The 21,104-nt window shown below is 44.8% G+C and overlaps 1 protein-coding gene across 1 annotated transcript in view; it reads left to right on the top strand.

The window, feature by feature from the left end:
* ctr9 (CTR9 homolog, Paf1/RNA polymerase II complex component) overlaps window positions 1-21,104 on the top strand; it is a 105,678-nt gene that overhangs the window by 72,778 nt on the left and 11,796 nt on the right. The window contains exons 17-21 of the mRNA XM_063061570.1: window positions 3,049-3,165; window positions 9,261-9,406; window positions 11,911-11,982; window positions 17,290-17,425; window positions 20,788-20,934. Coding sequence (XP_062917640.1) covers window positions 3,049-3,165; window positions 9,261-9,406; window positions 11,911-11,982; window positions 17,290-17,425; window positions 20,788-20,934 — 618 coding nt within the window. The remainder of the gene's footprint in view (window positions 1-3,048; window positions 3,166-9,260; window positions 9,407-11,910; window positions 11,983-17,289; window positions 17,426-20,787; window positions 20,935-21,104) is intronic.

Below are 21,104 nucleotides of genomic sequence, written 5' to 3' on the forward strand. Positions count from 1 at the left end.
TTTTGTTGGCTTTGTGGAACAATCTATGTTCCGTGCCTATTCTGGTATCTGTCCCCCACTTTTCCTTCGCTATATCGACGACTGCATTGGCGCTGCTTCCTGCACGCATGCAGAACTCATTGACTTTATTAACTTTGCCTCCAACTTTCACCCTGCCCTCAAGTTTACCTGGTCTATTTCCGACACCTCCCTCCCCTTTCTAGATCTTTCTGTCTCTGTCTCTGTCTCTGGAGACAGCTTATCCACTGATATCTACTATAAGCCTACTGACTCTCACAGCTATCTGGACTATTCCTCTTCTCACCCTGTCTCTTGCAAAAACGCCATCCCCTTCTCGCAATTCCTCCGTCTCCGCCGCATCTGCTCTCAGGATGAGGCTTTTCATTCTAGGACGAGGGAGATGTCTTCATTTTTTAAAGAAAGGGGCTTCCCTTCCTGCACTATCAACTCTGCTCTTAAACGCATCTCCTCCATTTCACGTACATCTGCTCTCACTCCATCCTCCCACCACCCCACTAGGAATAGGGTTCCCCTGGTCCTCACCTACCACCCCACCAGCCTCCGGGTCCAACATATTATTCTCCGTAACTTCCGCCACCTCCAACGGGATCCCACCACTAAGCACATCTTTCCCTCCCCCCCTCTCTCTGCATTCCGCAGGGATCTCTCCCTACACAACTCCCTTGTCCATTCGTCCCCCCCATCCCTCCCCACTGATCTCCCTCCTGGCACTTATCCGTGTAAGCGGAACAAGTGCTACACATGCCCTTACACTTCCTCCCTTACCACCATTCAGGGCCCCAAACAGTCCTTCCAGGTGAGGCATCACTTCACCTGTGAGTCGACTGGGGTGATATACTGCGTCCGGTGCTCCCGATGTGGCTTTTTATATATTGGTGAGACCCGACGCAGACTGGGAGACCGCTTTGCTGAACATCTACGCTCTGTCCGCCAGAGAAAGCAGGATCTCCCAGTGGCCACACATTTTAATTCCACATCCCATTCCCATTCTGACATGTCTATCCACGGCCTCCTCTACTGTAAAGATGAAGCCACACTCAGGTTGGAGGAACAACACCTTATATTCCGTCTGGGTAGCCTCCAACCTGATGGCATGAACATTGACTTCTCTAACTTCCGCTAGGCCCCACCTCCCCCTCGTACCCCAGCTGTTACTCATTTTTATGCACACATTCTTTCTCTCACTCTCCTTTTTCTCCCTCTGTCCCTCTGAATATACCTCTTGCCCATCCTCTGGGTCACCCCCCCCCCCGTCTTTCTCCCTAGGCCTCCTGTCCCATGATCCTCTCGTATCCCCTTTTGCCTATCACCTGTCCAGCTCTCGGCTCTATCCCTCCCCCTCCTGTCTTCTCCTATCATTTTGCATCTCCCCCTCCCCCTCCAGCTTTCAAATCCCTTACTCACTCTTCCTTCAGTTAGTCCTGACGAAGGGTCTCGGCCTGAAACGTCGACTGCGCCTCTTCCTATAGATGCTGCTTGGCCTGCTGCGTTCACCAGCAACTTTGATGTATGTTGCTTAAAAACAAACCTGTTGAGTTTCTTGAGCAGAAAAAACGTGAGCAGGCGGGACAGAAGCAAGTGCTGAGAGCCACCGCCTCCAGAAATGCTGCCGCTCTGAGAGCGTCGTACTTAGTGGCTAGCTGTGTTGCTAAGGCTAAGAAGCCTTTCACTGTTAGTGAAGAATTGATTCTGCCTGCTGCCAAGGACATGTGCCATGAATTGTTGGGAGTAGCTGCAGCTAACAAGATGGCACTGGTTTCTCTTTCAGCTACCACAGTTTCAAGGAGAATCTGTCAAGGGGCAGATCCCTGGCCAGGGTTTTGAGTTAAGAGAGCAGCTACAGAGATTTCTTTCAGGAAAAAAGTCACCACTGGCAGCACACTTCAGTGACGAGGAGTGGATAGCAAAACTCGCTTATCTGTGTGACATCTTCAACCTGCTCATTGAACTCAATTTGTCACTTCAGGGGAGAATGACAACTGTCTTCAAGTTGGCAAGTGAAGTGTCTGCTTTCAAAGCCAAACTGGAACTGTGGGGATGGCAAGTGGACAGGGGCATATTTGACATGTTCCCAACGTTAGCTGGGATTTGGGGAGAGACTGAGGCTGCACTGTCCTTCTCACAGCTGGTGCGCAATCACCTGTCTTTGCTGTCGACAGAATTCGAGTGTTACTTCCCAACCGCAAATGACCCAAGACATGTAAAGGAATGGGTCCGTGACCCATTTGTGAATGTCCCCGGTGAATCATCCATGTCAGCACGGGAAGATCAACTCCTCGAGCTTGCAAATGACGGTGGGCCGGAAAGTATGTTTGACATAACATCTCCGCTGGCATTCTGGATCAAAGTCAAAGCTGAATATCCTGAGACAGCCACGAAAGCACTGAAGACGTTGCTTCCATTTCCAACATCATATCTCTGTGAAGCGGGGTTTTCTGCAATGAATGCAATGAAAACTGAATTGTGGAATAGACTGGACATAAGGAACCCCCTTCGAGTATCGCTGTCTCCCATCACCCCTCGATGGGACCGTCTTGTTGCAGGGAAACAAGCCCAGGGCTCCCACTAATTCAGCGATATTAGTGTGTTGCAATGATTTTATATGTTCATTCGGGGAAAATTTGCGCTGTGTGTTTAATATCCAAACGTCACTTAAAATGTTATGATGTTATTGACTTATAATTGACTTATCACTATATTCATGCGAGGAAGATATGCGCTGTGTGCGTTAGATAAACCCTTTTAGAAACAAAATTGAGTGTGTTAGCCACTTATAAGTGATTTATGGTTGACTTATCACCTATATTTTGGTCGTGATTAACGCCCCCCCTGGTTGGCTGGTCCGCAAGAATATTGGAATATTGTCAATATTAAACAGGTCCGCGGTACAAACAAGGTTGGGGACCCCTGCCTTAGGACATCCCAAAGCCCTTTATCTTTCCATTGTCATGCAGGTTAGGAGCCCAGGTCCCAGATGAGAGTGGTAGAGGAATTGTGATGTGTAATATGCTCTTTTGTTTTGGCTAGTATGAAAACTGCTTGAAGAAGTTTTACAAACACCAGAGTACAGAAGTACTGCTCTTCTTAGCAAGGGCTTACTTCAAGTGTGGCAAACTTCAAGACTGCAAACAGACTTTGCTGAAGGTAAGTCTTATTTTCCTAACACACACCATAAATAGAACTATAGTCACGTGGCTATGGTCATCTACTGTTTGATAAATTTTCAAAAAAAATTCAACATCTGGGTGCGTATGTAGGGTATGAAATTGCTCAAAAAGTGCATTTGTTCCACACGTAACACATGCCACCTTGTCATGTTACCTTGTTTCTATAGAGTCATAGAAGAGTACAGCATAGAAACAGGCCCTTTGGCCCATTCAGTCCGTGCCAAACCATTTAAACTCCCATTGACCTGCACTGGAGCCACAGCCCTCTATACCCCTACTGTCCATGTAACTATCCAAACTTCTCTTGTATGTCGGGATCATCTACTGTACCCAGTGCTCTCGGTGCGACCTCCTGTATATCAGTGAGACCCGGTGCAGATTGGGAGACGGCTTCGCCGAGCACCTACGCTCAGTCCACCAGAAAAAGTGGGATCTCCCAGTGACCACCCATTTTACTTCCACTTCCCATTCCCTTTCCGACATGTCAGTCCATGGCCTCCTCTATTGTTGTGATGAGGCCACACTCACGTTAGAGGAGCAACACCTTGTATTCCATCAGGGTAGCTTCCAATCTGATGGCATGAACATCGATTTCTTGAGCTTTTGGTAATGCCTCTCCCCTTCACCATTCCCCATTCCCATCTCCCCCCTTACCTTATCTCCTTTCCTGCCTATCACCTCCCTCCAGTGCTCCTTCCTATTTTCTTTCTTCCATGGCCTTCTGTCCTCTCCTGTCACACTCCCCCTTCTCCAGCCCTGCATCTCTTTCACCAATCAGCTTCACAGCTCTTTACTTCCTCCCCTCCCCCCACTTTCTTGGTCTGACTCCTCACTTATTTTCCAGTCCTGATAAAGGGTCTTGGCCGCAAATGTTGACTGTACTCTTCTCCATAGATACTGCCTGGCCTGCTGAGTTGTGTGTGCTGCTGCTCTCAATCTTCTACGTTCCAAGGAATAAGGTCCTAACTTGTTCAATCTTTTCTTATAAGTTAGGTCCTCTAGACCCAGCAACATACTCTGTACTCTTTCAATCTTATTTATATCTTCCCTGTAGGTTTGTGACCAAAACTGCACACAATAATCCAAATTAGGCCTCACCAGTGTCTTATACAACAAATATAAGGCAAGCGTAGTTTATCTTCAGTTTCTTCCTCAATAAGTGCTCACATTTCTGTACAATATAGAATCATAGAACCATAGAAACTAAAGCACAGAAACAGGCCGTTTGGCCCTTCTTGGCTGTGCCGAACCATTTTCTGCCTAGTCCCACTGACCTGCACACGGACCATATCCCTCCATACACCTCCCATCCATGTATCTGTCCAATTTATTCTTAAATGTTAAAAAAGAACCCGCATTTACCACCTCGTCTGGCAGCTCATTCCATACTCCCACCACTCTCTATGTGAAGAAGCCCCCCCTAATGTTCCCTTTAAACTTTTCCCCCCTCACCCTTAACCCATGTCCTCTGGTTTTTTTCTCCCCTTGCCTTAGTGGAAAAAGCCTGCTTGCATTCACTTTATCAATACCCATCATAATTTTATATACCTCTATCAAATCTCCCCTCATTCTTCTACACTCCAGGGAATTAAGTCCTAACCTATTCAACCTTTCTCTGTAACTGAGTTTCTCAAGTCCCGGCAACATCCTTGTAAACCTTCTCTGCACTCTTTCAACCTTATTTATATCCTTCCTGTAATTTGGTGACCAAAACTGAACACAATACTCCAGATTCGGCCTCACCAATGCCTTATACAACCTCATCATAACATTCCAGCTCTTATACTCAATACTTTGATTAATAAAGGCCAATGTACCAAAAACTCTCTTTATGACCCTATCTACCTGTGACGCCACTTTTAGGGAATTTTGTATCTGTATTCCCAGATCCCTCTGTTCCACTGCACTCCTCAGTGCCTTACCATTAACCCTGTATGTTCTACCTTGGTTTGTCCTTCCTACATGCAATACCTCACACTTGTCTGTATTAAGCTCCATCTGCCATTTTTCAGCCCATTTTTCCAGCTGGTCCAAGTCCCTCTGCAGGCTCTGAAAACCTTCCTCACTGTCTACTACACCTCCAATCTTTGTATCATCAGCAAATTTGCTGATCCAATTTACCACATTATCATCCAGATCATTGATATAGATGACAAATAACAATGGACCTAGCACTGATCCCTGTGGCACACCACTAGTCACAGGCCTCCACTCGGAGAAGCAATTCTCTACTACCACTCTTTGACTCCTTCCATTGATCCAATGTCTAATCCAATTTACCACCTCTCCATGTATACCTCGCGACTGAATTTTCCTAACTAACCTCCCATGCGGGACCTTGTCAAAGGCCTTACTGAAGTCCATGTAGACAATATCCACTGCCTTCCCTTCATCCACTTTCCTGGTAACCTCCTCGAAAAACTCCACTAGATTGGTCAAACATGATCTACTACGCACAAAGCCATGTTGACTCTCCCTAATAAGTCCCTGTCTATCCAAATGCTTGTAGATCCTGTCTCACAGTACTCCCTCCAATAACTTACCTACTACCGACATTAAACTTACTGGCCTATAATTTCCCGGATTACTTTTCGATCCTTTTTTAAACAACGGAACAACATGAGCCACTCTCCAATCCTCCGGCACCTCACCTGTAGACAGCAACATTTTAAATATTTCAGCCAGGGCCCCTGCAATTTCAACACTAGTCTCCTTCAAGGTCCGAGGGAACACCCTGTCAGGTCCCAGGGATTTATCCACTTTAATTTTCCTCAAGACAGCAAGGACCTCCTCCTTTTCAATCTGTACAGTTTCCATGATCTCACTACTTGTTTCCCTTAATTCCATAGACTTCATGCCAGTTTCCTTAGTAAATACAGACGCAAAAAACCTATTTAAGATCTCCCCCATTTCCTTTGATTCCGCACATAGCCGACCACTCTGATCTTCAAGAGGACCAATTTTATCCCTTACAATCCTTTTGCTCTTAATATACCTGTAAAAGCTCTTTGGATTATCCTTCACTTTGACTGCCAAGGCAACCTCATGTCTTCTTTTAGCCCTCCTGATTTCTTTCTTAAGTATTTTCTTGCACTTGTTATACTCCTCAAGCACCTTATTTACTCCCTGCTTCCTATACATGTCATGCAACTCCCTCTTCTTCTTTATCAGAGTTGCAATATCCCTTGAGAACCAAGGTTCCTTATTCCTATTCACCTTGCCTTTAATCCTGACAGGAACATACAAATTCTGCACTCTCAAAATTTCTCCTTTGAAGGCTTCCCACCTACCGATCACATCCTTGCCAGAGAACAACCTGTCCCAATCCACGCTTTTTAGATCCTTTCTCATTTCTTCAAATTTGGCCTTCTCCAGTTAAGAACCTCAACCCTAGGACCAGATCTATCCTTGTCCATGATCAAGTTGAAACTTGATATAGATCCTTGTTTTTTATTGTAAATAATAATATACCAATTCTGTGTAATGAAATATATAAATAAGCAATAAATATCAAGAACCTGAGATGAAGAGTCCTTGAAAGTGAGTCCATAAGTTGTGGGAACAGTTCAGTGATGGGGTGAGTGAAGTTATCTCACTTGGTCTGTCCCTTGACTAGTTTCGGTCCTAATGCTATTCTCTTTAACTTCTCGGGTTTATAGAACATAGAACATAGAATAGTACAGCACAGTACAGGCCCTTCGGCCCACAATGTTGTGCCGACCCTCAAACCCTGCCTCCACCACTGACTCAGGCAGTGCATTCCACGCACCAACCACTCTCTGAGTAAAAAACCTTCCTCTAATATCCCCCTTGAACTTCCCACCCCTTACCTTAAAGCCATGTCCTCTTGTATTGAGCAGTGGTGCCCTGGGGAAGAGGCGCTGGCTATCCACTCTATCTATTCCTCTTATTATCTTGTACACCTCTATCATGTCTCCTCTCATCCTCCTTCTCTCCAAAGAGTAAAGCCCTAGCTCCCTTAATCTCTGATCATAATGCATGCTTTCTCAACCAGGCAGCATCCTGGTAAATCTTCTCTGTACCCTTTCCAATGCTTCCACATCCTTCCTATAGTGAGGTGACCAGAACTGGACACAATACTCCAAGTGTGGCCTAACCAGAGTTTTATAGAGCTGTGTCGTTACATCGCGACTCTTAAACTCTATCCCTCGACTTATGAAAGCTAACACCCCATAAGCTTTCTTAACTACCCTATCCACCTGTGAGGCAACTTTCAGGGATCTGTGGACATGTACCCCAGATCCCTCTGCTCCTCCACACTACCAAGTATCCTGCCATTTACTTTGTACTCTGCCTTGGAGTTTGTCCTTCCAAAGTGTACAACCTCACACTTCTCCGGGTTGAATTCCATCTGCACTTCTCAGCCCACTTCTGCATCCTATCAATGTCTCTCTGCAATCTTTGACAATCCTCTACACTATCTACAACACCACCAACCTTTGTGTCATCTGCAAACTTGCCAACCCACCCTTCTACCCCCACATCCAGGTCGTTAATAAAAACCACGAAGAGCAGAGGTCCCAGAACAGATCCTTGTGGGACACCACTAGTCACAATCCTCCAATCTGAATGTACTCCCTCCACCACCACCCTCTGCCTTCTGCAGGCAAGCCAATTCTGAATCCACCTGGCCAAACTTCCCTGGATCCCATGCCTTCTAACTTTCTGAATAAGCCTACTGTGTGGAACCTTGTCAAATGCCTTACTAAAATCCATATAGATCACATCCACTGCACTACCCTCATCTATATGCCTGGTCACCTCCTCAAAGAACTCTATCAGGCTTGTTAGACACGATCTGCCCTTCACAAAGCCATGCTGACTGTCCCTGGTCAGACCATGATTCTCTAAATGCCTATAGATCCTATCTCTAAGGATCTTTTCCAACAGTTTTCCCACCACAGACGTAAGGCTCACTGGTCTATAATTACCCGGACTATCCCTACTACTTTTTTTGAACAAGGGAACAACACTCGCCTCCCTCCAATCCTCCGGTACCATTCCCGTGGACAACGAGGACATAAAGATCAGAGGCTCAGCAATCTCTTCTCTCGCCTCGGGGAGCAGCCTGGGGAATATTCCGTCAGGCCCCGGGGACTTATCTGTCCTAATGTATTTTAACAACTCCAACACCTCCTCTCCCTTAATATCATGTTTAATTTGTCATAGGCAACCCTGATTATGTACTTTTTTGTACTTCCCTGTAGCTCACAACTTCTGTGGGTGCAAAGTAGTGTCGTTTAGAATCAGAGTTATACCGCACAGAAAAGGTCATCCCCACTTTTCCTTACCAACCAACAGAAAATACTAGAGGAACTCACCAGGTCAGGCAGCATGTATGGAGAAGAATAAGTCAGCATTTCAGCTGAGACCCTTCATCCGTCCTCTTGAAGGGTCTCAGCCCAAAGCGTTGACTGTTTACTCTTTTCCATGATGCAACTTGGCCTGCTGAGTTCCTCCAGCATTTTATTTTGGTTCCTTTTTATGATACTGGTTTTGACAAATTATTTTCTCTCTCTCTCGGGTGTGCGAAAGTTTACTAAGGGAGAGCATTCTCACTGTGACGTATAAAAACAATTAGGAAATGAACAGATATTATACCTGGAATGTTTCTGATCTAACCACATACATACGGGCAACTGCATACCCTCAGGTAAAATGAAAATACTTGCATGTTTAGCAGTTTGTCTCCAGTGAAGGAAGTATGTAGTTTCTCCATGGAAGGAGAAAAGTTCAAAGTAAATTTATGATCAAAGTACATATGTCACCATATACTACCCAGAGATTCATTTCTTGCAAGTATTCACAGTAAATACAAAGAAACACTATAGAATCAATGAAAAATTATACACAAAAACGGGCAAGCAACCAATGTGCAAAGTGATAGCAAATTGTGAAAATATTAAAAAAGAAAAACAAAAAAGGTTGTTATAAGATAACTTATTATATGAAATAATAAGTAATAAATAATATTAAAAACATGAGTTGTAGGGTCTTTGAAAATGAGTCCATAGGTTGTGAAATCAGTTCACGAATGGTTTGTGTTCACAGGCCAGACATGCGTCCCCTAATGATACGGTGCTCATGTTTAACATGGCCCTAGTGTTACAAAGACTAGCTACATCAGTCTTGCGAGATGAGAAGAGCAACCTGAAGGCCGTGCTGAATGCAGTCAAAGAGCTGGAACTTGCCCATCGGTAAGATGTGAATTAAAAACATGGTCTCGGGGAAAAAGGGACCATAAGATGTCCTTGGTAGATAGGGTAAAAGAGATTCTATAAATATGTTAAAAGCAAAAAGGTGCCTGGTTCCCTTAAGGATCAGAGTGGTTTGTTGGTGGAGTCATGGGGGATATATGAGGTCTGAAATGAATACCTTTTGTTTGTATTTACCGTGGAGAAGCTCAGTGAAGCTAGGGCATTTAGCGTAAAGGGCAATGATATCCTGAAACAGATCAATATCACCAAAGAGGAGGTCTTGGTGGACAAGGGGCATAAAGATGGAGAAGAAAGATTAGCTTCATTTGTCACATGTACATCAAACCATACAGTGAAATATGTCATTGGCATCAAATCAAATCAGTGAGAGTTGTGATGGGCAGCCCGCAAGTGTTATGCATCTGGCACCAACGTAGCATGTCCACAACTCACTAACCCTAAATGTACTGTATATCTTTGGAATATGGGAAGAAATCAGAGTACCCAGAGGAAGCTCGTGTGGTCACAGGGAGAATGTACAAACTCCTTACAGACAGTGGTGGGAATTGGACCCCAATCTTACACAATTGTGCTAACTACTATGTTACCATACCACCATAAGTGTATCCTAGAATGTTTTGGATGCAAGGCAAAAGGTTGCCTGGGCGGGGCAGAGAGTTTTGTATGTTAGCCATTGGTGATGTAGCAGAAGGCTGAAGGGTGGCTAATGTTGTCACCTTATTTAAGGGCTGCAAGGACCTGCCAAGTAATAACTGCTCAATGAGCATAACCTAATTGGTGGGGAAGTTACTGAGGGGATTCTGAGACAAGATTTATCTGTATTTGGAAAGGTAGACTAACTAAGGATATTCATCTTGGCTGGGAGGGGATGGGGGAAGAAGTAAAGGGCTGAAGAAGATAATGAGTGTAGCAAATCATGTTTCACAAATTTGATAGAGTTTTTTTTCCAAGAGGATTGATGATGGGAATGGTAGACATAGTCTGCATGGTCTTCAACAAGGTGTAGATGTGGTCTACATGGACTTTAGTAAGGTGTGGTGGACATGGTCCACATGGACTTCAGCTTGGTAGACTAGTCAGAAAGGCAAGATCTCATGGGATGCAGGGTGAGTTGGCCAATTGGATACAAACAAAAGATTCTGTAGTTGTTGGAAATCCAGAGTAACGCACACAAAATGCTGGAGGAACTCAGCAAGTCAGGCAGCATCTATGGAAAAGAGTAAGCAGCCAATGTTTCAGGCTGAGACCCATCATCAGGACTGAAAAGGAAGGGGACAGAAACCAGAGTAAGAAGGTGGGGGCAAAGGGACAAACTAGCAGGCAATTGATGAGACCAAAGTGGTGAGTAGGAGAAGGTGGCAATGAAGTAAGAAGCTGGCAGGTGATACATGGAAGTAAAGGACTGAAGAAACATTATGATCTGAGAGCAGAAAGGGAAGGAGGGGGGCCACCAGGGGGAGATGATAGGCAGGTGAGGTGAAGAGGGGGGAGAAGAGGACAGATAAGTGTGGAGGCAGAGTGGGAAATAGAAGGGGGGGGAATTATCAGAAGTTGGAGAAAACAATAGTTATGCCATCAAGTTGGAGGCTACTTAGATGGAATATGAGGTATTGCTCCTTTATCCTAAGAGTGCCTCATCTTGGCAGTAGATGTGCCATCAGATTGGAGGCTACCAATTGGATACCAAATTGTTTTGGTGGAATGAGTCAGAGAGTGGAAATGGATAATAAACCTTCAGATCAGAGGGCTGTTCCCAGTGCTGTGTCACTAGATCTTGTGATTTCTTGATTTGTTTGAGAATGTAGTTAGTTTAGTGAGTAAGTTTGTTGATGGAACTAAAATTAGTGGTGATGGTGGACAACAAAGAAGTTTGCCTATGGTTTCAAAATTACCTAGATCAGCTGGGTAAGCGAGTGAAGAAATAGCAAATCTGACATAACTGACAAGTACAAAGTGATACATTTTGGGAAGTTAAATCAAGGCAGCAATGATATTAGAGGGTACTTACACACTTACTTACTTACTTATGCCCCAGTAAGGGTGATGGGCTTAAGCCACTGATGGTAGCTTGCCAGAATCCTCTGTCCTGGACCTGTCTTTCATGTTGTCTCTGGGTGTAGCCCATCTTCCTGGTGTATCCTTCCTCTTGCAGGAATGAGGTCTTTGTAGCTTCTCTTGGCATTTCTATAGTTCTGGGTTTTTATGGGGTGAGGTTGCTAGCACCATGCCCAGCCCTCCTTTCACAGCCGGGCTTGGGACCATCCATGGCAGAGTAGAAGGAACAGTTACAATATATAAAGGACATTTGGACAGATACATAGAAGTTTAGAGGGTTTTGCATTCAATGCAGACAATGGGGCCAGCTCAGGACAGTACCTTTGTCTGTGGGGATGAGTTAGACAGAATGGCCTGATGTGTGCTATACAACTCTTAACTCTGTGTTCCTGTCAGGGGTCTAATCCTGCAACTTTTGTCTCTTTCAGTTACTTCAAGTACCTCAGTAATGCTGGGGATAAGATGCGATTTGACTTGGCTCAAGCAGCGGCAGAGGCTAGGTATGTGACAGCCTGCAGTTCACCCGTGTTTGTGTTCAGCCTGTGGTTATGTCAAATCAGCAGAATGTATGCCGTGGTAATGAAGGGAGCACCTGAGAGCCAATTGTACTTTTGTGACACTGGAACAATAAGACTATAAGACCTAGGAGCAGAATTAGGCCATTCAGCCCATAAAGTCTGCTCTGCCATTCTATCGCGACTGATCCCGGATCCCATTCCACCCCGTACACCTGACTTCTGGCTATATCCTTTGGTTCTGTGACTGATTAGGAAACTATCAACTTCCACCTTAAATATATCCACGGACTTAGACTCCACCGCAGTCTGTGGGAGAACATTCCACGGATTCAGCACTCTCTGGCTTAAAAAAAATTCCTCCTTACTTCTGTTCTAAAAGGTTGCCCCTCAATTTTGAGATTGTGCCCTCTAGTTCTGGATACCCCCACCATAGGAAACATCCTCTCCACATCCACCCTATCTAGTCCTTTCAACATTCAGTAGGTTTCAATGAGATCACCACCCTCTACCTCGCCCCCCCGGCATACTTCTAAATTCCAGTGAGTACATGCCCAAAGCTGCCAAACCCTCCTCATATGTTAACCCCTTCATTCCCAGAATCAGCCTCATGAACAGAGGACACGCAAAGCTGCTACGCAGGTTAATTCTGAGTTAAGAAGGCATACGGTGCATTGGCCTTCATCAATTGTGGGATTGAGTTTAGAACCCGGGAGGTAATGTTGCGGCTGTGTAGGACCCTGGTCAGACTCCACTTGGAGTACTGTGCTCAGTTCTGGTCCCCTCACTACAGAAAGGATGTGGAAACCATAGAAAGGATGCAGAGGAGATTTACAAGGATGTTGCCTGGATTGGGGAGCATGCCTTATGAGAGTAGGTTGAGTGAACTCGGCCTTTTCTCCTTGGAGCAACGGAGGATGAGAGGTGACCTGATAGAGGTGTATAAGATGATGAGAGGCCTTGATCGTGTGACTAGTCAGAGGCTTTTTCCCAGGGCTGAAATGGCTAACACAAGAGGGCACAGTTTTAAGGTGCTTGGAAGCAGGTACAGAGGAGATGCCAGGGGTAAGTTTTTTACACAGAGTGGTGAGTGCGTGGAACGGGCTACCTGTGACAGTGGTGGAGGCAGATACGATAGGGTCTTTTAAGAGACTCCTGGATAGGTACATGGAGCTTAGAAAAACAGAGGGCTATTGGTAAGCCTAGATAATTTCTGAACTAAGGACATGTTCAACACAGCTTTGTGGGCCGAAGGGCCTGTATTGTGCTGTAGGCTTTCTACGTTCTATGTTCTAACCTCCTCCGGACTCTCCAATGACAACACATCCTCTCTGAGATACGGTGCCCAAAACTGTTGACAATACTTCAAGTGCAGCTTGACTAGTATCTTATAGCCTCAGCATTATCTCGTTGCTTTTATATTCTATTTCCCTTGAAATAAATGCCAACATTGTATTTGCCTCCTTTACCACTGACTCAACCTGTAAGTTAACCTTCTGGGAGTCTTGCGCGAGGACTCCTTAATCCCTCTGCACCTATGATGAAAACATAGAAAAACTACAGCACAATACGGGCCCTTTGGCCCACAATGCTGTGCAGAACATGTACTTACTTTAGAAATTACCTAGGGTTACCCATAGCCCTCCATCTTTCTAAGCTTCATGTACCTATCGAGGAGACTCTTAAAAGACCCAATCGTATCCGTCTCCACCACCATCGCCGGCAGCCCATTCCACACACTCACCACTCTCTGCGTAGAGATGTTTGAACTTTCTCCCCATTTAGATAATAGTCCGCACTATTGTTCCTTTTACCAAATCCATTATCATACATTGTCCAATACTGTATTCCATCTGCCACATTTTTGCCCATTCTTCCAATTTGTCTCAAGTCCTGCTGCAACGGCATTGCTTCCTCAGCACTACATACCCTCCACATATCTTCGAATCATCAGCAAACTTTGCCACAAAGCCATCAATTCCATTATCTAAGTCATTGACAAACAATATGAAAAGTAATGATCCCAAGGAGCACCACTAGTCACTGACAGCCAGCCAGTAAAGGCCCCTTTTAGTCCCACTGGCTGCCTCCTGCCTGTCAGGCATTCCTCTGTCCATGCCAGTATCCTTCCTGTAACGCCATAGGATTTTACCTTGTTTAGCACCCTCGTCTGTGGCACCTTATCAATCACCTTCTAACAATCCAAGTAAATGACAGCAATTGCCTCTCCTTTGACCACCCTGCATGTTACTTCCTCAAAGAACTCTGACAAATTTGTCAGGCAAGATTTCCCTCTATAGAAACCATGCTGTCTTTGACTTATTTTATCTTTAGTCTCCAAGTACCCCAAAGCCTCGCCCTTAATAATTGACTCCAACACTTTCCCAACCTCTGAGGTTAGGCTAACTGGCCTATAATTTCCTTTTTTTTTTGCCTTCTTCCCTTCTTAAAGAGTGGAGTGACATTTGCAAACTTCCAGTCCTCTGGGACCATGCCGGAGTCAAGTGATTCTTGAAAGATATTGACAAATGCATCCGTTATCTCTTCAGCAACCTCTGTCAGGACTCTGCAATATAGTCCATCTGGTTGAGGTGACTTATCCACCTTAAGACCTTTGAGTTTGCCTAGTACCTTTTCCTTTGTAATAACAATAGCACTCGCTCCTGCTGCAGGACACTCACAGACCTCTGGCACACTGCTTGTGTCTTCCACAGTGAATACTAATGCAAAGTACGCATCAAGTTCATCTGCCATTTCTTTGGCCCCATTACTAACTCAACAGCATCATTTTCTAGTGTCCAATATCAACTCTCGCCTCCCTTTTACTCTTATTGTGTCTGAATAAACTTAGTATCCTGCTTTATATCATTGACTAGTTTGCCCTCATATTCATCTTTTCCCTTCTTAAGGTTGCCTTTTGTTGGATTTTAAAAGCTTCTCAATCATTCAACTTCTCACTCACTTTTGCTACCTTAACTGCCCTTTCCTTGGCTTTTATGTAGTCCTTAACTTCCTTGTCAGCCACAGTTGCCTACACCTGCCATTTAGGAACTACTTCTTCCTTCACCTTGTGAGCTATTACCAGAAACTTCAGCCATCTCAGCTTTTCCATCATCCCCACCAGTATCCCCCTCCAATGCACCTGGGCAAGCTCCCCTCTCAAGCCTCTGTAATTCCCTTTATTCCATTGTGATACTGACACATGTAACTTATGCTTCTCCCTCTCAAATTCCAGTGTGAATTCAGTTATATTATGATCACTGCCTCCTAAGGGTTCCTTTGCATTAAACTCCCTAATATGATCTCTGTTATTACACAACTTCTCAAACTAAGATAGCCTTTCCCCTTAGTAGGCCAAGCACAAGCTGCTCTAAAAAGCCATCTTCTAGGCATTCAGAAATTTCTCCTCAGCTCTGTTGTGAAGGGACGTCCTATTCTGAGGTGGTGCCCTCGGGTCCTAGGCGCCCCCACTATAGGCCTTTCAATATTCGATAGGTTTCGATGAGATTCCCCCTCATTCTTCTAAACTCAAGTGAGTACAGGCCCAGAGACATCAAACACTGCCCATACGTTAACCTTTTCATACCTGGAATCATTCTCATGAACCTCCTGTAGACCCTCTCTAGTGCCAGCACATCCTTTTTTTAGATAAGGGGCCCAAAACTGCTCACAAATACTCCAAGTGCAGTCTGATAAAGCTTCAGCATCACATTCTTGCTTTTATATTCTAGTCCTTCTGAAATGAATGCTAACATGAATGCCCATATCCCTCCAAACCCCTCCTCCCCTTGTCCCTATCCAAGTGATACTATTGTATCTGCCGCAACCACTTCCTCTGGCAGCTTGTTCCATATACTTACCACACTCTGTGTGGAAAAGGTTATCCTCTCAGGTCCATTTTAAATCCTTCCCCTTAACCCTAAATCTATGCCCCATAGTTTTGGACTGCCCTACCCCGGAGAAAAGACTGTTTCCATCCACCTTATCTGCCCCTCCCATAATTTTGAACACTTCTATAAGGTCGTGTTTCATTCGCCCATGTTAGGTAGGGGAATGGAAGGAAGGAAAGGAGGAGCAGTGGAGAAGATGGGCAAGACTAGGATTGCCAACAGTCTTGGATGGGATGCCCCATGTGTATTATTGGCTGAGAGTCAAGAGTCATAGAACATAGAAACAGACCCTTCGGCCTATCTAGTCTGTGCCAGATATATTCTCCCATCGACCGTCACCTGGGCTATAGTTCCCCCATACCTCTCTATCCACTTCAGATTGCTTAAGGTTCAAGGTTGTTCAATGTCATTTCCTGTTGATGGGAAAGTAAGTGTACAGGAAAGCAAAGTAATTGTTACTCCAGATCTGATGCAGCACAAAAAAAACACACTGAGATAAAGAATTCAATAATTTGAAAAAACACAATAAATATAAATACATAAGATTGTTATATGCATAGGTTGATTATATGTCCATAAAGTGACGCTAGGTATAGCGCTGCTGTACTTAAGGTGACTCCGACAGGAAATAATGTAGTGGTGGTGGGCAATGTGGAGGGTGGGTTAGTGGGTGAGGTTGTTGATCAACCTTACTGCTTGGGGAAAGTAACTGTTTTTGAGTCTGGTAGTCCTGGTATGAATGCTTAGGTAGGTAGACAGTTCATGAGCAGGGTGGGTGGGATGCTTCATGATGTTAGTGTTCCGTTTCTAACACCCTTCTGTATACATGTCCTTAATGGTGGGAAGGCTGATGTTGGTGATGCACTGCGCAGTTTTGACTTCCCATTGTAGAGCCTTCCTGTCCACCACAGTGCAGTTTCCATACCATGGAAATACAAAAAAAAGGAAATAATAATGAATAAATAGCAATAAGTATCGAGAACAGGACATGAAGAGTCCTTGAAAGTGAGTCCATAGGTTGTGAGAACAGTTCAGTGATGAGATGAGTGAAGTTATCCCTTCTGGTTCAAGAGCCTGATGGTCGAGGGGTAATAACTGTTCCTGAACCTGGTGATGCGAGTCCTGAGGCTCCTGTACCACCTACCTGATGGCAGCAGCTAGAAGGGAGTATGACCTGGGTGGTGGGGTTCCCTGATGATGGATGTTGCTTTACTGCAACAGCACTCCATATGTATGTGCTCAGTGTCAGGGAGGTGGGGCCTTTACCCGTGATGGACTGGGCTGTATCAACTACTTTTTTTAGGCTTTTTCATTCAAGGTTATTGGTGCTTCTGTAGCAGGCCATGATACACGCAGTCAGTATATTCTCCACTGCACATCTATAGAAGTTTGTGTGTTGTAGGCAGTGCTCTGATCTGATGAGCCAAGCGCAGTACCACGTAGCCCGTGCACGGAAACAAGACGAGGAGGAACGGGAGCTGCGGTGCAAGCAAGAGCAGCAGAAGGAGATGCTGAGGATGCAGATCGTCAAAGAACAGGTCAGTGATACTGCCAATTGTCCCTGAACGGCAGAGTGTCGGTGCATGCGTACTGGAACATCAGAGAGTTGCCACCTGGTACCTATGAACAGCACAAGGCTCCTATGATAGGGGGATATATTATCATGAGGGACATAGTCAGGGTAAAAGCACGGAGACTTCTTCCCGGGGAGGCGGGCACATTTAAGATAGGAGGCAAGAGATTTTTTTAAAAATCATGCAAAAGGTGGTGCATATTTGGAATGAGCTGCCAGAAATAGTGGTTGAGGTGGACACGTTAGCAACATTTAAGGGCCATTTAGATAATTACAGATTAGGTAATAATAGATGTCTACCCCTAGATAGAGTGGATGTGGAGAGGATGTTTCCTCTAGTGGTTGAGTCTTGGACCAGAGGGCACAGCTTCAGAATGGAGAGACGTCCATTTAGAATGAATCAGAGGAGGAATTTCTTTAGCCAGAGAGTGGTGAGTCTGTGGAACTCATTGCCACAAGTCATTGGGTATATTTAAAGCGGAGGTTGATAGGTTCTTGATTAGTCAGGATGTCAAAGGCTACCAGGAGAAAGCACAACTGTGGGGTTGCAAAAATAAATCAACCATGATGGAATGGCAGAACAGACTCAGTGGGCTGAAAGGCTTAATTCTGCTCCTAAGTCTCGTGTGGAGGAGAGATTTAGAGGGCTATGAGCCAAACATGTGGGCTGTTGGTTGTACAGAGCAGAAGACAGCGAGATTGATTTGTAAATCTAAAATTTGCGCAGGTTTATTTAGTAGCAGAGCAGTGAAGTTCCCTTAGGACAAGTTTAATTTGGTATTGTGTTTAGCACAGACATTGTGGGCCAAAGGGCCTGTTCCTGTGCTCTACTGTTCATAGTTTTATATTATCCAGGGTGTCCTGTGCCAGGCAAACATCTTGCAATCAGCATTTCCACAAACAGTGATTTTCTCATTATAACCTTGGTGTTGGTGCCATTTTGCTGTGTTCAAGGGGGCTACTTCACTTACCACGTTGCAGCTGTCACACCAATTCAAAAGCATTGGTTAGTTGTTCTACTGTCTGAACCCTTCATTAATTTAATCTGTGTTACAGAACGTAGAACAGTACAACCAAAACTACTCCACGCTAGCAGTCTGCTGGAGTACAAAGTTAAACCAACTGTTGCTGCAGGAGAGAACAGTACAGCACAGTACAGACCCTTTGGCCCTCAATGTTGTGTCGACCTTCTAACCTACTCAAAATCACTCATCCCCTTTCCTCCTACATAACCCTCCAGTTTTCTTTCATCCATGTGCCATTCTTGAGTCTCTTAAGTGTCCCTAATGTATCTGTCGCCACCACCAGTGATCCATGCACACGCCACACTGTTAAAAAAAAACAACTTACTTCCAACATCCCCTCATGTTTTCTTCCAATCGCCTTAAACATATGCCCCCTCATACTAGCCGTTTCTGCCCTGGGAGAAAGTCCCTGGCTGTCCACTGTATTTATGCCTTTTCTCATCTTCTATACCTCTTACGAAATCACCTCTCATCTTCCTTCGCACCAGAGGGAAAAGCCCCAGTTCACTCAAACTTTCCTCATGAGACATGTTCTCTAATCCAGGCAGCATCCTGGCAAGTCTCCTCAGCACCCTCTCTAAAGCTTTCAAGACCTTCCTGTAATGAGGCAACCAGAACTGAGCACAGTACTCCAAATGTGGTCTAACCAGAGTGTAATTTTAATTTCATCCGGTGAAAGATTAGTACAGATGTATGAAACCCCGGAAGTCTGGACTTCACCTAGTGATTTGGACTACACCTATGTATTTCAGGAACGGAAAAGACTTAATATCTTATTCTTGCTCAATCTCTCATGTTGCACTTACAATATATGAGATGTTGGTGAGGCAGCACTTGGCAAATGGCTTTTAATCCAGATATATAGGAGAGATTACTTTTTGGGAGATCAAACCAAGGTCAAACTTATTCAATGAATGATAGGGCCCTGAGGAGTGTTTGGAACAGAGGGACCTTGAGCACAGCTTGCTGAAAGCAGTGTCACAGGTAGGGGGGATGGTGAAAAGTTAATAGTTCATCATTCAGTGCACTGAGTGTAGGAGTCAGCAATTTATGTGCAGTTACATAAGACATTGTGAGGCTGTACAATGTGAGTATGGTATACAGTTTTGGTCACCTTCTTATAAGAAAGATGTTATTAAACTAGCAAGAGTGTAGAAAAAGATTTAGCAGGATGTTGCCTAGACTTAGGGGCCTGAGTTGCAAGGAGAGCTTCTTAGACTAGGACTTTATTCCCTGGAACATTGAAAATTGGGAGGTGACCTGATATAGGGATATAAGATCATGAGGGGCACAGGCAGGATCATAGACTTTTTCCTGCGGGGGGTGGGGGAGGCAGTGCTTAAAAGAAAGAGGGCATAGGTTTAAGATCAGAGGTGAAAGATATGGAAGGGTCATCAGGGCAAGCTTCACACAAAGGGTGGTATGTATTTGGAATGAACGGCCAGAAATAGTGAATGAGATGGCATATTAGCATTCGTTTCAAGAGGATGAGAATATAAAAGCAAGAATGTAATGGTGAGGCCTCTTGTCTAAGAAAGGATGGGCTGATTATTGGAGTGGATTCAGAGGATGTTCACGAAAATTATTCTGGGATTGAAAGGCTTGTCATATGAAGAGCGGTTGATGGCTCTGGACCTGTATTCACTGGAATTCAGAAGAATGAGGGGTGACCTCATTGAAACCTATCAATGTTGAAAGGCCTTGGTAGAGTGGGTGCCGAGAGGGTCTAAGACCGGTGGGCACAGCCTCAGAATAGAGGGGTGTCCTTTTAGAATGGAGACGAGGAAACTCTTTAGCCAGAGTGGTGAATCTGTGGAATTCGTTGCCACAGGCAGCTGTGGAGACCAAGTCATTGGGCATATTTAAGGCAGAGGTTGATATATTCTAGATTAGTCAAGGCATAAAGGGATACGGGAAGAAGACAGGAGATTGAGGCTAAGAAGGAAAATTGACAGGATGAAATGGCAGAGCAAACTAGAAGGGTCAAATGGCCTCATCCTACTCCTATATCTTATCGTCTTATCCCCATTGGTTCAAGAGCCTGATGGTTGACGAACAATAACTGTTCTTGAACCTGGTGGTGTGGGACTTCAGGCTCCAGTCTTATGGTTTTATTAGCAATATTTAAAAGCCATCTCAAGGGATAGGAGAGGTTTAGAGGGCTTTGGACACAGGCAGATGGGACTCGTTCACTGGGCAACACAGTTGACATGCATGAATTGAACTAAAGGCCCTGTTTCTATGCTGTATGACTCTATGACTGTTTTTCCACCCCCCCCCCACCCCCATAATCCCGAACTAGGAAGATAAGAAGCAAAAAGAGCTGAACGAGCAGCGGAAGTTATTGGAACAGCGGAGCCAGTTTTTGGAGAAAACCAGGAACCTGCTGGTGTTCAACGAGGATATGGAGACAAAGGAGAAGAAGAAAGGAGGTGGTGGTGGAGGAAAGGTAATGTGAAAGCTCAGACATTCACTACACTTGGAGCTAAAACACAAACAAACTATTCTGCCCAAGTACTTCCTGTACCATTTTCTCTCTCTCCAGCTGCATTATCACACACAGCTTTGTTAATAATTTCCATAACCACTTTTGTCTGTGCTGTGAATTCAGATTCAGAT

The sequence above is a fragment of the Mobula hypostoma genome, chromosome 11, assembly GCF_963921235.1.
Source record: "Mobula hypostoma chromosome 11, sMobHyp1.1, whole genome shotgun sequence".
Classification (NCBI taxonomy): Eukaryota; Metazoa; Chordata; class Chondrichthyes; order Myliobatiformes; family Myliobatidae; genus Mobula; species Mobula hypostoma.